This window comes from Manacus vitellinus, unplaced genomic scaffold, assembly GCF_001715985.3.
Source record: "Manacus vitellinus isolate BGI_N305 unplaced genomic scaffold, ASM171598v3 scaffold_16_pilon, whole genome shotgun sequence".
Classification (NCBI taxonomy): domain Eukaryota; kingdom Metazoa; phylum Chordata; class Aves; order Passeriformes; family Pipridae; genus Manacus; species Manacus vitellinus.
In genome coordinates this window covers 16,166,975-16,182,070 of record NW_021939189.1, presented here as the reverse complement: position 1 = coordinate 16,182,070, position 15,096 = coordinate 16,166,975, and the positions used below count along the sequence as shown (strand labels likewise).

At 51.1% G+C, this 15,096-nt stretch overlaps 1 protein-coding gene across 2 annotated transcripts; it reads left to right on the top strand.

The window, feature by feature from the left end:
* Positions 1-441: 441 nt before the first annotated feature.
* PKM (pyruvate kinase M1/2) lies at positions 442-15,053 on the top strand. 2 transcript variants are annotated; one of them, XM_018069864.2, is made up of 11 exons: positions 442-539; positions 745-914; positions 1,261-1,352; positions 4,268-4,399; positions 4,602-4,788; positions 5,599-5,869; positions 6,157-6,307; positions 7,636-7,788; positions 10,768-10,934; positions 13,598-13,779; positions 14,291-14,576. In XM_018069864.2, the coding sequence occupies exons 1-11, from the start codon at positions 499-501 to the stop codon at positions 14,395-14,397; spliced, it is 1,653 nt and encodes a 550-aa protein (XP_017925353.2). In that variant the 5' UTR covers positions 442-498; the 3' UTR covers positions 14,398-14,576. The 2 variants fall into 2 exon arrangements, with proteins under 2 accessions (XP_017925353.2, XP_008922347.3); XM_008924099.3 differs by lacking the exon at positions 10,768-10,934 and adding an exon at positions 11,377-11,543 and having other exon boundaries at positions 520-539; positions 14,291-15,053.
* Positions 15,054-15,096: the final 43 nt, after the last annotated feature.

Genomic DNA, 15,096 nt, shown 5'->3' with positions numbered 1-15,096 from the left:
GTCCTGAGGAGCCAAGCAGCCTGAGTTCAGAGAGGTTTCTTAATCCAAATTTTGCAAAAATAACCAGTTTTAAACTTTATGTTTGTTTTCAGCTGCCCTGAGTGAGAAGGAGTGCAGGGGGCCGGGGAGACCCACAGTGTCTTCAGTCAAAGAGGGACTTTGAACGTTTTAAAGAAAACTTCAGTCTTTTACATGTTCTTTGCCAAGGTGTTGTGTTTAATCAACTCAAGTCTGCTTGCTTGTCCAGGCTTAGAGACTGGGGTTTAGGCTTAGGCAGGCTTTGCCACGATTAGATGCTCTGGGCAGAGGATTGCCCGTGTCCAGGCACGCCGCAGTCACGCCAGTGCCGAGCTGTCCCGGTCCCGGCTGGGATGGGAAGAGCAGTCGAGGCTTGTAGAGGAATGACTGGAGAGCTGGGAGGGAGGAGGCAGAACCTCTGCCTGCGCACTCAAGTGCTTGAATTTTGTTGCGTTGTGTAGCTCCAAGGGAAGACTGGCAATGAAGAGAAGCTATGAAGGGAACATCTGCATAGAAGGCAGGTGAGCTTTGCGTGGTCCATGTGGGGGATGACATGGAAATAGAAATGTGTCTTGCCTGTTAAGACTCTCAAGTAGGAACATCAAGTCTGACCCAGTAGCAGCTTTCTCGTTACCTCCATATTCATCACGTGGGTGTGTTGGTGTCTCTGCTTGCTGGGCAGGTCGGGGTGATTCCCAAACCTGGCACCGCTTTCTTCCCTTCCAGACACAGGAATCGAGCAACCATGTCGAAGCACCATGATGCAGGGACCGCTTTCATCCAGACTCAGCAGCTCCACGCTGCCATGGCAGACACCTTCCTGGAGCACATGTGCCGCCTGGACATCGACTCGGAGCCCACCACCGCCAGGAACACTGGCATCATCTGCACCATTGGTAGGTGATTCCTGGATAGGGGAGAATTGCAGCAAGAACCCAAACCTGTTAGGGAAATTGTGAGAGGGATCCAGCTTTCATCCCTTGCCAGGGCTGAACTTGGGTGGTGAAGGAACACGACTTTCCCATGTTTGCCTAACCCATGGTACTGCTGGGAGTGATTCCAGTACCAAGGGAAATGGGAATTGCTTGGGTTCTGTGGGCAAGTTAAAACAACCTTTGCTGCTGCAGTGCTGAGCAAGCCTGTATCCAGTTAGCTTTTCTCTTCCACATGAAACAGCTTGGTGTGTGTGGGTTACCTCATTATTTTTACAAATTTCATGTTCAAACTGTTTCTTCCTCCTAGGCCCAGCCTCCCGCTCTGTGGAGAAGCTGAAGGAAATGATTAAATCTGGAATGAATGTTGCCCGCCTCAACTTCTCTCACGGCACCCATGAGGTAAGGGTGGGGTCTGAGCTCATACAGCCCTGACTGGGCTGTGTGTGTGTCTGCTGCCCCTGTCCCTTATGGAAGAGGGAAATCCAGCTTTATCCAGACCAGCCTTGGTGTGGGAAGGCAAAATAGCTCTACTTTTGGGGAAAGCACACTGTACATACTGAGCCTGCGTAATTGCTGATAACATTCAGGTGTGTTTTCTGAGCCATTTTGAAAGCAGTTCAGGTTGGTTCCACGCCCTTCCCTGCACCAGGAAGCCAGGTAACTGGGATTTGGCACTGTGTGCCAACTGCTTGCCATGAAATATTTCAGTTCTTCCTCATATGCTGCTGTTCACTGCACAAAGAAGCAGCAGAAGCCAAAAACACCTGCCCCTGTTTTGCTGCTGCTGTTTTGCACCTCAGCAGGAGGTCACACTATCGGTTCATCTCATTTCTTGTTTCATTGCTGGGGATTTTGCAGGCAGGTCATTAGCGAATAACCCTGTCTCAAAAGGGATCCGTTAGTGATTTGATGTAATTACTTTACCCGGTGGGAAGAATGAACTACTGAGTTTTCTGGCTCACCAGCTGCTCCAGTTGCGTTCCTGGCTCTCAGGAGGGTCCTGGGACATGGTGTGGTGACCTTAGAAGAGTAAGGTCAAAAGAAACCAACATTCTCCATGATAGACAAGCCCTTACTGCTATAAATAGGTGAGGTCCTTAGTGATACTGGGAGAGTTGAGGATCCCATTCCAGGTTGCCTTTCTGCTGAGTTTTTTTTTTTAACCCTGACTCCTTTCCAGCTCTCAAAATGTCACCCAGTAGCAGCTGTAGGTGGCTTTACTTACTGACCCGTAAGCCTCGTAGTGTGTAACAGCTTGGCCTTTCACCCTCACTGGCCTTTAAAGGGCATAAGGCAGTGTCAGAATTGACACTTAACTGGGGGCAACTGTCCGACCTTGACTAAACACCCTGGGATAGCATCTGTGCAGGGCCTGCAGTTGGGAAATCTGCTTGGAGAAAGTGTGGAGCAACTCTGCCTCCTGGTAGTCAAATCCTGCAGCTGGGTGGCTCTTGGGCCAGGTGACGCATCAGGGAGTTGGTGGCCAGGCTGAAACTGGGAATTTTCACACCGTTACTGCCCAGCAGAGTGGCTGCTGTGGTCTGTGAGCTTGTTGGCTGAGGTTGAGGACAGGGAGTGTGGCTTTGGGTGAGGTCTAATTGCACATTTCAAACAGATGGGGTTGGGTTACTGCAGGCTCTGGTCCAGCTGTCATCTCTTGTGGAGTGGGACCATCAGCTGTAGCCAGTCCTAAGTTTGTGTCCCCTCTTGGTTTCTAAAAAGCTGCAGTTTCCAGTGAAGCCCCACAGAGTTTTTGTCTGTCACAAGTGCTTCAGTTCTGGTGTCCACCCCAAAGTATTTACTGGGGAGTCAACTTTGGCAGAGGTGCTTTGGCACCTGCCTGCCACCCTTTTACATAGAGTAAAAATGGCTTTTACTTCCAGCTCTGCCTGCATTCGCATTCTGCATATGTAACTCTTCAGGAAGTCAGGCTCAGTCAGTCCTTGATATCAAACTAAAATGGAAAAATCCCAGATGCCTGGGATCAGATAAGTTTAATGGGACCATTCAGGCATGGTTTCTGGTTTCTGTGCTGCATCCCAGGCTGCGGTGCCTGGAAGGGTCAGGGCCGTCTCAGCCCCAGCTCACACACTCAGTCAATAAACTTAATCATTTTCCTGTCCTGGAGTTATCAGGTGTTGGTTATCTCTGGCCAAGGGCATACATGTGAACTTTAGCGTGGCTTTTTCCAGCCTCACCTTCCTGGCACTGGATTATTGCCCCTGAGGTACTCAGGTTGGTGTGCAGGGCTCATGTTGAGGACATGAGTGTCACGAGGCAGACGGATGTTCCAGGTGAAGTCAGATCAAAGGGAGCCAGGTGTTTCAGGCGAGTCAGGTCAAACTCTGTCACTATGGGTACAGAGAGGGGAAAGGGTATTTCTTATCTACAACAGTCTGTCAAGTGTTACACAACTCTTGTAGTTGTAAATAGTTCAGGTTATCTCTTAATGTTGTTTGAACAAGTAAAATGAACTGATCTGCTGGCCATTCAAAGCACATTTAAGGGATTAGGATGTGATTTTTCCCAGGAAACTGTCCCAAAACTGGAAGCATTAGCAAAATGCTCTTATACATGTGGAGGTTTGGAAGCCAGGTTTGTGGTGCTGCAGCACTGAGCTCCTGCTGTGATTGCTTCTGAAATAAAATGTAAATATATACATGGATAACATCCCCTTTGCAAGTCCTTTATCACTTGGAGAAATTTCAGCCAAAGAGATAATGAAAGGCTTGTCCAGCTGTGGGACTGACTGTGGGTCAGGCTAGAAGTGTGTGTGGTAATGAAGGGAGTGGGGAGTGGCATCTTCCCTTTGGTGCCCTGAATGGGGGGGGAGCACAGGCACGTGTGAGAGTGGCTTAGCTGTGACATTCTTCTGCCATCCAGGTGTCTTTCCATGTACACAGTTATCCATCTGATGATGTTCTGCTGTGTTGAATAGACAGGTGTTCAGCAAAACTTTTGGAAATGTGGCTCCTAAAGGCCTGCTGGTTGATAAACCACCTTCAATTGGCAAGCGTGTCTCCTGATGGAAAATCACTTCAGCCGGGCCTCTGGGCTTCTCCTTCAGTTGTCCTTCTGGAATTAGAACTGAGGGCACAACCAGATAATTTCCAGACTCTACCTTCATGACAGGAAGGCCTTATCCTTACACTCTGGTTTTCTGGAAGCTTAGTCTGGATTAAATTTTGAAGGTAGCACTGAAACTGAGCATCATGTGAAAGCAAAGCTCTCAGCTTGGGCAGTGTCTCAGCATCTTTTCCATAAGCAGTGGAGTAGAAATGATCTGAACATTCCCATCTCTTTTTCCTTACCAGTATCATGAGGGCACAATCAAGAATGTGCGAGAAGCCACAGAGAGCTTTGCCTCTGATCCCATCACCTACAGACCTGTGGCTATTGCACTGGACACCAAGGGACCTGAAATCCGAACTGGACTCATTAAGGGAGTAAGTTGCTCGTTTTTTTTATCCCACACTCTTCACCTCATGAGACTAGTTATGCTAAGCTTGTGGCCTTTTCCAAACAAAAAATATCCTAGGAAACCAGGTAACACAACACCTACCAAAAGTTTGGCTGAACTGCTGCAGGCTGGGAGGTAGTTGTGTGCTGGTTTTTCCTGGTTTTGCTGACACACACTTTGACACCCAGAGTGGCACAGCAGAAGTGGAGCTGAAGAGGGGCTCACCACTCAAAGTGACCCTGGACGATGCCTTCATGGAGAAGTGTGACGAGAACACGCTGTGGCTGGACTACAAGAATCTCACCAAGGTCGTAGATGTTGGCAGCAAAATCTACGTGGATGACGGTCTGATTTCCTTGCTGGTTAAGGAGAAAGGTGGGTAACAACCATTCCTGTTATGCCTGCTTGGTTTTTTCTTGGAACATGTTTGTGCTTTCCCCCCAGTAACTGCTTTTTAGCTTGCAGTTGTGTATTAAAGAAAGGAGGACATGGTTCTTGATGCTGTAGTGAGACTTAAAACCAAACCTTCTCTACTTTAAGTGTAGGAATTTTCCAAAAACTAACTTTAGCTGGATTTCCCTGGACTGGCTTCTAAAACCTCTCTTCAAAGGGAGACATGTTGTAGGGCCATACCACAACTCATGATCAAAGCCTGTTCAGCCAAGCTAATTCATGCTCTTAATGCAGGATTTAACTAGTTCTACAGGACAGACCCTGAGTTTTGTGGTTAGAGACAAAACCTGCTTTAACTGGGAATTTAGAGGCAAGGGTAGTTCCATGATATTCCCTTTATAGTGCTCCCTAAAGTGCTGGAGCCTCTAATCCCTGAGCTTGTATGGACACTGAGGTGAGGCTTTTGAGCTGCTCACTTTGGTGTAACAGGGCTCCTGTGTGCAGAGGTGCAATCTGGGAGCCTTTTGGGAGGAAGACATTGCCAACCTCCTGCACAAAACAATTGGCATCTTCTCCAAGAACACATAGAAGTTGTTTTAAACCAGTGTGTTGCCTTCCCAAGGGTGGGTTGGGTGGTTGGGAGCTCGTGTGGTACACAAATGCTCTGAAGGGACGTGCTGTTCTTTCTTATCTTGTGCGTTGCTGTTGGAACTGCTGTTCCCAGGCAGGGGAGGTGGGAGCCAGTAGTGGGAGCTTCCTGGCAAGCACTGACTGTGGGAACACGTGTTTCAGGCAAGGACTATGTCATGACTGAGGTCGAGAACGGCGGGATGCTCGGCAGCAAGAAGGGCGTGAACCTGCCCGGCGCTGCCGTTGACCTGCCCGCCGTCTCTGAAAAGGACATTCAGGACCTCAAATTCGGTGTGGAGCAGAACGTGGATATGGTGTTTGCTTCCTTCATCCGCAAAGCCTCCGACGTCCACGCTGTCAGGAAGGTGCTGGGGGAGAAGGGAAAGAACATCAAGATCATCAGCAAGATCGAGAACCACGAGGGTGTGCGCAGGTGAGCTTTGGGCAGGGGGCACTTGAGGTTTGTCAGACTGAACTAAATCAACTCACGCTCCCTTCCTGTAGCTTTAGACAGCTTTGTGTAGCACTGAACGTGTGCTGTGCCTCGGTCTTGGCTTTCTTCCTCCTTCCTTGGCATTGCAGGAACACAAACGGGCCGTGGAAAGGCCGTGTGCTGACGGCGCTCTAGATCGATGCTCCCTTCCAGAAGAGGAGGACAGAGCAGATGGAAGGGTGCTTTGCAGGACAAATGGGATAACACAGCTCTTGTCTCGCTGTCAGGTTCGATGAGATCATGGAGGCCAGCGATGGCATTATGGTGGCCCGTGGTGACCTGGGAATCGAGATCCCGGCTGAAAAAGTCTTCCTCGCCCAGAAGATGATGATTGGGCGCTGCAACAGGGCTGGCAAACCCATCATCTGTGCCACTCAGGTACAGGAAATACACCATTGGCTCCTCATGGCTGGAATCTGGCCAGGAGGGAACATTGGGAGCTTCCATGGCTTGGTGGCGTTGATTAGACAGTGAGATGCCATGAGCAAAGAGGTTTTGCTTATAGCTGAGGAGTTCATGTTGAGGCACTTCTGTGTTTGGGAACCTCCCCAGTAAGGCTACAGGACCTCTTGGATGCCTGCTGAAGGTTTTACACCTCAAAACATGAGATAATGAGCCTTTTGGGCTGACTGAACATATTCTGGGGAAAACTGGCACAATTTGCCTTGGCATCTTGTGGCATTACATCTGTGCCTGATAGGGAAGACTTGCCCAGGCTTCCAGGTGTCTTACAAGATGCACCCGCGCTGCAGCATCAGAAGGAACTGACTGAAAGATCCATCTCCTTATTCTGGGAGCAGTAGGGATCACGTGCAGACAGTCCTCAGGCACTGAGAGAGCTGGTTTCCTGCTGTGCTTGCTCTGCACACAGGCTGTGGAAGCAAACACTGTCCCTGGACAGTAGTCATCAGACAAAATTCTGGATCTACAGTGGCATATGCTCCTTCTTTTGCCTGTATTGCTACTGAAATGCAGCTGGAATGCTGCCTCAGGCAGTGCCCCATGGGATATGAGCAGTGTTTGTGCAGTGGTGAGATCCAGCTGGGGAAAGCTGAGGAAGACAGGAGAGCTGGACAGGCTGGGATGTGTGGAGAAGGGTTAGGAAGAGCTGACCTCATGGAAAGCTGTCCTGTTTTTCACTCTCTTGAGAGTGGATGCTTAGGAAGCTCGTGGAGTTGGCTGTTCTGACTTTGTATCCCTGTTTATATTATCTAAAACATTTGAAACACTGTGCTGGATGAAGGTGACTTTATTGGGTCAGACCTTGCTCTTTCTGATTTCTAGATGTAAAAAGCCCAAATTTGGGAATGTATGACTGGATCTGAGCTTCCAAAAATATGTGTAATGCCACACACTAAAGAGCTCTGGGTTCCTTGGACCAAGCCTTATGCTGGAAAGTTTAATTAAAAAATTGGAATGTCGTGTCTGGGATGTTCTGTGGGTTAAATTTCCCTGGAAAAGGAATAAACGTATAGTGGGTACAAAACTAAATAGGTTGTTTTCCTTGCTAGTAGATGCTTAAATTCAAAGCTGATTTAGGGAGCAGGCACCTCTCTGTTCCATACCCACAGAGAACACTTCTCCCAGAGTTCTTAGGCTGCCTCCCACTTTCTGCCCACCCTATCAAGAGCATTGAAGTGCACTAATGAAAAAGCAGCCGCTTCCTTTGGCAGCATCTCGACCTCTCCAGGTTGCTTCTCTTCCAGATGTTGGAGAGCATGATCAAGAAGCCGCGGCCGACGCGCGCCGAGGGCAGCGACGTGGCCAACGCGGTGCTGGACGGCGCAGACTGCATCATGCTGTCCGGGGAGACAGCCAAGGGCGACTACCCTCTGGAGGCCGTGCGCATGCAGCACGCGGTGAGCGCCGCCCCGCCCCGCCCTGGGCCGGGCACACGGGGACCACAATGTACCCAGCCGCCCAAAATTGGCGTTTCTTTGCTCACGTTCTGCTGTGGGTGGGTTTTTATCGACCCAATACGGTCCTGAGGGCCTGGCACCTCGGTTTTTGTGCTCCGAACTGTTGTCAGGCAGAGTTGAGAGCTGCTCTGACATATGAAAGTTCCCATTTCTTGTTGCTTAGGACAGGGTAAAGGGGGTTTTGCCATTACCTTGATAGACGTTTTGTCCACTGTCCTATTACAGTGGCATATTAATGCCTTAAACTTCTGCAAGGTCAAGGAGCTGCTTAAGCAGTTTATCTGTAGATAATGAAAGGTTTTGGCTGACTGCAGTGTGGGAGGGGTGGGGGAGGCTCCTGAGGCTGGTTTACAGCACTGCTGCATTCAGCACCTGGTGTGTGCTCGTGTTGGGGGGGTTTGTTGCATGAGTACTGACAGCACCATATTTTTACATGCCTGAACTGCCAGAAACCTCTGCTCTGCTTCAAGTTTCAGCTGATAAAAGCCTGATGTCAAGTACCTACAAGTGTTGCTGCTCCCCAGTTAGCAGTGCTGTGAATCACAGCAGTGATAACTCTCACCAGTTCTAACTCTCACCAGTTTTATTTGCAGTTCAGATTTTATAGATTAATCAACTCAGCCAGTGTTGGTTTGCAGTGTGTTACCTAAATAACTTTTATCTCAATATGGAGTGGTGTTTTTTGCATGAGGCAAATGCAAAATGTGACTTGATGATGACTGGGCAGTGACTGCTCCTTTCCAGGCCAAATGCTAACAATACATCTAAAAGCTTCTCCCTCATTTTCCACCCCTTAAATCACAAGGGTTGACTTCCTACCAAGAGTTGAGAACTTGCTGCAGCAAACCTTACACCTGGGTTTTCATCCTGGCATTAATTCCTTGGCCTGGGCAGGTTGTGTTGTATCTGTAGCCTGAGTTCAGGACCTGTTGCACCTGCTTCCCTCTTCCTGCAGACCTGGGGATAGTGCTGTTCATTCCACCAGCCCCTGGGGAAACACTGAAGGCTTTAACCCTCAGTGCAGAAATTGAAACACAGATTCCCTTTGTTGAATGTAAGATGTTCCAGGCAGCAAGGTGCCAACTCTGATGGTAGGAGCACGTCCCAGAACAGCCAGGATCTTTCCTCTGAGCTGTTTCCCTTGGTGTTAGTCGAGCCCAGCAATAATGCCCTGAGTAACCACAGCCTGGAGACCTGCAGCATGGCCAGAGCAGGGGGGTGTTTCCACCTAAGTGGTAAACTTCCAAATACTGGGCAGGCTGATTCCTGCTAATGGGAGTGGGCTTCCTTCCCATTCAAGTCCATGATCCACACTGGTCTTCAAACACCACCCTGTCCATGCTGTTTGAGGGGACCAAGGTTTAAACAACCACTCCATTTCCCTTTCTCCCACCTTCCCTGGTATTTCCAACCATGCACCAACCCTGTATAGCCATTCCTGCATGAGCAGATCCAGCTTTGGGGTGGAGTTAAGGATTACTGTCCTTCTGCAGCCATGCCAAAGCAGGCACATGTATTCCTGTGTTCCATTACACCTGGGGAATGCAGGCTTCCTGCTAAGCTTGGGTTTGCCCTGTGTGCTACACAGAGCTGCTGCCTTTGTACCAGGGCTGAAGATAAACTGCCTGGCTCCCAGCTCCTGCATTTGGAGTGAATGTTTTGAGGCAAATACTCCCATTTTATCTAAAGCCAGCAGTAACAAACGGCTTGAGGACAAGTTGGCACCAGCCTGCTATTCTGGCCTGCCCCATGTGTCCTGTTATTTTTAGACATAAGATACTTAACTACTTTGGCTTAAACTGATAGCTGTGGAAGGGATAATTCCCAGCATCATAGAAAATAAATCATCAACACTGGAGTAGGAAAATTCTTGACTTTTTAACTCCAAAGCTTTCACTATAATGACACATGGATCTCTAATTAAACAGGAACTTGTGCTTTGTGTAGTGGCTACTCCCTTTCTGAAATAACTGGATGAAGTTGTCCTTGAACATGGTCAATCTTTGCACACTTTTCTGGTCTCTGCAAGCCTTCTTTATTGGGTTGTCAGGGGCTAATGCAGCCTCCTGAGATGGGAGTTGTCTTTTGTGTGAGTGATTCCCGGGGTGCTGGGATGAGCAGGTTACTGAACCTGTTGCCAATGCTCAGCAGGAACAGAAAGTCCTTAGTTGTGCCTGTGTCCCTCTCATCTGTCACGTCTGGCACTGTACAAACTCCTCAACATCCACATTGTGACAACCCTATAAGGAAGACTTGTTCCTGTTTGTTTCCTTATTACCAGAAGGGAAATTGATATTCCACTTGGAGGTGAAACTTTACTGGCTCTCAAGTTAAACTAAACCTTTATTTGCTCTCAAGTTAAACTGAATCTAACAAAGCTGAGAAGGACCAATGTCCCAGCTTGAGGGCTCATGTTAAAAGTGCATTATTTGCACGTTGGCTCCATGAAGACTGTTAACAGCAGAGCTCTGTGGTGTTAGGAGAGTATGAAAGGAAGCCACAGAGATTCTTGAGGAATAACAGGCAGGACTGTGGGCAGGCTGGTAGGTGGCACAGGAGTCTCTCAAGGGAGTCATAAGCAGCTGTAACAAAATAAGTTCTGCCTCTGAGCTGGCTTGCTCTGTTTCTTGAAAAGCAGTCTGTGTTTACCTGCTCTGACAGGACTCCAAAATGCAATGAATAGCCACCTTTGGAATACCTGCCTGGTGACTGGGGCCTGCCATTCACACAGATGTTAGTCTGGGTTGCATTCAGCAAACTCACAACCTGAGAGCCAAAAAGTTTCACAGCTTGATCCTAATACTCTCTTGCATGCATTACTATGATGATTGGGCAAATTAATGTGATCTCATGTTCCTCTGGTGTATCTTTCCTTCTCTTCTTTCCTGTTCTCCTCCTTCCCTCCCCTGGGGGCTGCAGATCGCTCGGGAGGCCGAGGCCGCAATGTTTCATCGTCAGCTCTTCGAGGAGATTTTACGGCTCAATGTTAACAACAGGGACCCTGCCGATGCCATGGCGGCGGGCGCGGTGGAGGCCTCTTTTAAGTGCTTAGCTGCAGCCCTGATAGTCCTGACCGAGTCCGGCAGGTAGGGCTCGGAGAGGGGCTCAGGGCCAGCCCTTCCCATGGCAAAAACACGCTGCGTTCTAACACTGCAGGAATTCAGCCCGTGCTGGCCTTGCGTAACTGCTGTAGGCTGAGCTGACTTGTGCCAGGGAGGGACCACAGCAGGCAGGAGCAGAGCAAGAGTGCCTGGCAGTTGGCATGAGTGTCACCTGAGTGTGGGCACGGCAGGGCGAGGTGCCACCATTTGGAAAAGAACACCTGGGAAATCAAATGGTTCCTCTGCAGGGATGTGGTGTTGGGGTGGCTGAGTGCCGTGGCGTCACCCCGGCGTGTTGAGCTCAATCTGGGCTCGCCGTGTGGTGACGGTGTCGCTGTGCCACGTTGTGACAGAGCACCTCGCCCTCCCTGTGCTGCCCGAGTGGTGCTGTGAGTGTTGTCATCCCGAATGCGTGTTGCTCTTATAGATTGCCCGGGAGGCCGAAGCCGCCATCTTTCACAGGCAGTTGTTTGAGGAACTGCGCCGTCTGACCCCCCTCAACTGCGACCCCACCGAGGCCGCTGCTGTTGGCGCTGTGGAAGCGTCCTTCAAGTGCTGCAGCGGGGCCATTATTGTCCTCACCAAGTCTGGAAGGTAGGAGGGGACAGGTTTCCCCCAGGTCAAGCCAACTACGTGACAGGGTGGGGGAAGGAGGATCCCAAGAACACGGCCCTGAGAAAGAGGTGGAACCTGGTTCTGGCAGTGACTGGGAGCCTAGGCCTGCCTGCAGTGCTGGTCCCTGGGAGATGGACTCAATCCGTGTGCTCCGGGTTCCTCAGCCTGTCTCTGCCAGCGTGGCACCAGCTCCGAGCCCGGCTTCCTCTTGCTGCTGTGAGTGGCAGCTCTGCCAGCGGCGCTGGCTGGAAGAGCCAAGGGAAAATAAGTGTTGCAGCTCCAATTCAAACTTCTTGGCAAGAAACCATCGATGTAACAGTGAGGCAGAAGTTCAGTGGATGCAGAATCTACTTTTTTTTTTTTTTTTTTTTTTTTTTAATTCAGGGCCTTGGTCTTTCATAGCATCCAAATTATTGGTCCCTTGCTGAATTTTGCAGGCATCAGCCCTGCTTGCCTGAGCCCAAGGAGGGAAGAGGGACTGTGTAGCCTAGGGTTGTTAGGGAAAGGGAAAGCTTTGGAAATTTCCTCTTCCAGGCTTCCTTGTGCCTGTCTGTGAATAATCTCTGCACAGGCAAGTGTCTGGCAGGCACCCAGGTGAGCTCAGTGGCTGCAGGTGAGAGACATGCTGGAGTGATGTAGTTTGGGATTTCTGTCCAGCAATGGTGACAGCTGCCCAACAGAGACCTGTTCTTCCAGTTGTGGGAAGGCAGCTGGAGCCTCATGGATCAGCTCTTCCATCTAGAGGAATCAGGCTGTCCCCTCCCAGTGCACGTCTGACCATAAGTCTCAGGCTACTTTCTGGAAGAAAATCAGGATTTCTCGCCCTGGATTCACACCAAAGCAGTAGAGCAGCAGCAGAGGTGTGGTTGTGTGTGCTGGGCATAATCTACCTGAAGACCTGGACCATCAGTAAATCCTTCATCTAAATTTACAGCTTAAAATGATTTGGAGCAGCCACTTTGTGCAGAGGTGAGGGAACCATAAGTGTCAAGTTCTGGTTACCCTCATGCTTCTAAGGTATCTTTGTCCAGGGTTCTAGCCTTACACTTGACCTTTTTAAAGAGATTTTGAACTCTGACTTTTGAATATTTTTAGCTGTGGATTCAGTTAAACCTTTGAGTACGTGGATCTCCTGGAGCTCCTGGGAGGCGGCTTGGACAGCGTGGGAAGGATTGTCTGAGAGCTGGGATGTGTGGTTGGGTGCTTGGAGCATCTGCTGCTGCCTGCTTTGAGCAGCAAACTGTGTGGCTGAGCTTGGCTCCACTAAACAAGGCTGCAGAAGCGAGTGGAGATGCTGGCATGGCCCTTGGAAAGATGGAGCTGTAGATGCTGTGGCCTTACAGTTTGAATCTTTCTGTTTGCAGATGTGTCCAGGGAAAGGGAAGCTGTAGTCCCCACCCAGGGTGTGCTGCTGCTATTTTAAGGCCTCTGTGCCCAACTTCCCAGTATAAATTTTGGGCTCTGTTGCATTTGCTTCCCATTGGGTGCAGGGGCAGAGCTGTGTGTGGAGCAACCGGCCTGTTTGCTGCTTCAGCAGGTGGCTGGGAGGCAGATGGCCTCCTCCTTGGCATGCTTTGGGGAGCGCTGCTGGCACCAGCTCTTTCCATCCCAGAAACCGGGAGCTCCTCAAAACAGAGGGAACTTGCAGGGACCCCAGTTGAGATGCCAAGGCCTGCTTGGAGAGGCTGGAATAAATGGCACCTCGCCAGTTTAACATAGCAACACAAACAAGGAAAGGCTTGTTTGGGGACCAAAACACCCCAGTGGCATTTGCTGAGCTGGGAGCCAAGGTGGTGTCCGCCCAGTTGCCTAACTGGGAATTCAGCCGTGTCAAGCTGGTGGGTGAGTGGCTCTTGGCTGGCATCTCCTTGTGGAGATGGTCACCAGGGTGGCCATCCCTCGTGTCCCTGCAGGGGTTCTGGGGAGCCCTTGTGGGTTGCTTGTGCTCCCGCTGGCCATACCCAGTGTCCTCTCCGTCCCCTCTGGCGGCAGTGCCGGCACATGGGGCTCCACCGGGTGCGTTCTCCCCACAGGTCAGCACACCTGGTGTCGCGGTACCGCCCCCGCGCCCCCATCATCGCCATCACCCGCAACGAGCAGACAGCCCGCCAGGCCCACCTGTACCGCGGCATCTTCCCCGTGCTCTGCAAGGACCCCGCCCAGGACGCCTGGGCCGAGGACGTGGATCTGCGCGTCACCCTGGGAATGAACGTCGGTGAGTGATGGGGGGCCCTGAGCCCCCGGGTGGGGCTTTGGGGTGAACATGGGCTCTGGTGACAGGGAGAGGAACTGGCTGCCTGTGTGGTAACCGGATCCCGTTGGGAAACCCGTGGTAGTTGGGTGGGCTCAGCAGCATCCGATTGGGAAATGGGGCAGTGGGTTTGTCACAGCTGCCTTAGAAGGGGTTTCTGCAGAAGATCGGGTTGGTTTTAAGGTGCTGAGTGATGGAACTGTGACACTCATCGCTCTGAGAGACAGGGGAAACCTGGAGCAGGGTGACTGTTCTCCAGCCCCTCCAAATCCTACGTTGTGGAATTCCAGGCTCTGTGTTGGCAGAGAACCCCAAAGCAGATGGGTGGACAGCAGGAAGTGGGGGGGATGTCTTGATACGCACCAGGAGCCACGACTGCCGTGGGGCAGGCAGCTTTGGTGGCTCAGGGAGCTGGTGACAAGTGGGTGAGGGACAGGGTGGACCTGGGCTCTGACCCCTCTCTCTTCTCTCCCAGGCAAAGCCCGTGGGTTCTTCAAGAGCGGCGACCTGGTCATTGTGCTGACGGGCTGGCGCCCCGGCTCCGGCTACACCAACACCATGCGTGTGGTGCCCGTTCCCTGAGCACCAGACTCAGCCTTCCCTTCCCCTGCCCACCTCCCTTCCCACCTTCCCTCCCCCTCTCCTCTTGCATTAGACCAGCCATTGCTTGCGCTGTTCTCCTTGTCCCTAGAGTGGATGTAGGTTGCTAAACACCACCCAGTGCAGCAGCAGCAGGGGCAAGAGACCTTAAATCACTAAAAGAAATATACTTGAAGTGTTTAGTTTTTTAAAAAACCTCTCCCCCGTAGTGAAGTCCTGCCTTGATGTGTGTTGGAGTCGGCATAGGAGGTTCCTGGTGACTGTCCTCAGGGTGTAAAATGTCCTTTTCCCGGCCCTGCTCTGGGGGACTGGGGAAGGAGAGGCGATGTGTGGTCAATGGTTCCGCCGGACCCCTCGCTCGAGGCAAGCTGCTACTCACCCCTTCCCATGGGGCCACACACCTCCCCAGGCCCAGTCTGAAGTGAATCCAGCCCCCTCTCCGGTTATTTTGGGCATGGGGGCAGGAGGAGGGTGTTGGCTCCGTGCAAGAGCTTCCCGTGCTCCCCTACAGCGTTGTCTCCTGTGTTAGTCGTGTCCCCCCACCATCCCAGAGTCCCTTCCCCCCTCACCCAGCACTCTGACGGGCCTTGGGGTGGGAGAGCACAACTGTCCATCAATAAAGAGAAGCTGAAGCACCTGCTGGGCTGATCTGCTCATTGGGGGGGTCTGCAGGGGTTGGGG

What these genes read in the sequence shown, in the direction of transcription:
- PKM (XM_018069864.2), top strand. Translation starts at nt 499, where the DNA reads ATGAAGAGAAGCTATGAAGGGAACATCTGCATAGAAGGCAG. An exon ending in AACATCTGCATAGAAGGCAG is followed by an intron (nt 540 to 744) that starts GTGAGCTTTGCG and finishes CTTCCCTTCCAG; the next exon opens with ACACAGGAATCGAGCAACCA. An exon ending in CTTGCTGGTTAAGGAGAAAG is followed by an intron (nt 4,789 to 5,598) that starts GTGGGTAACAAC and finishes CACGTGTTTCAG; the next exon opens with GCAAGGACTATGTCATGACT.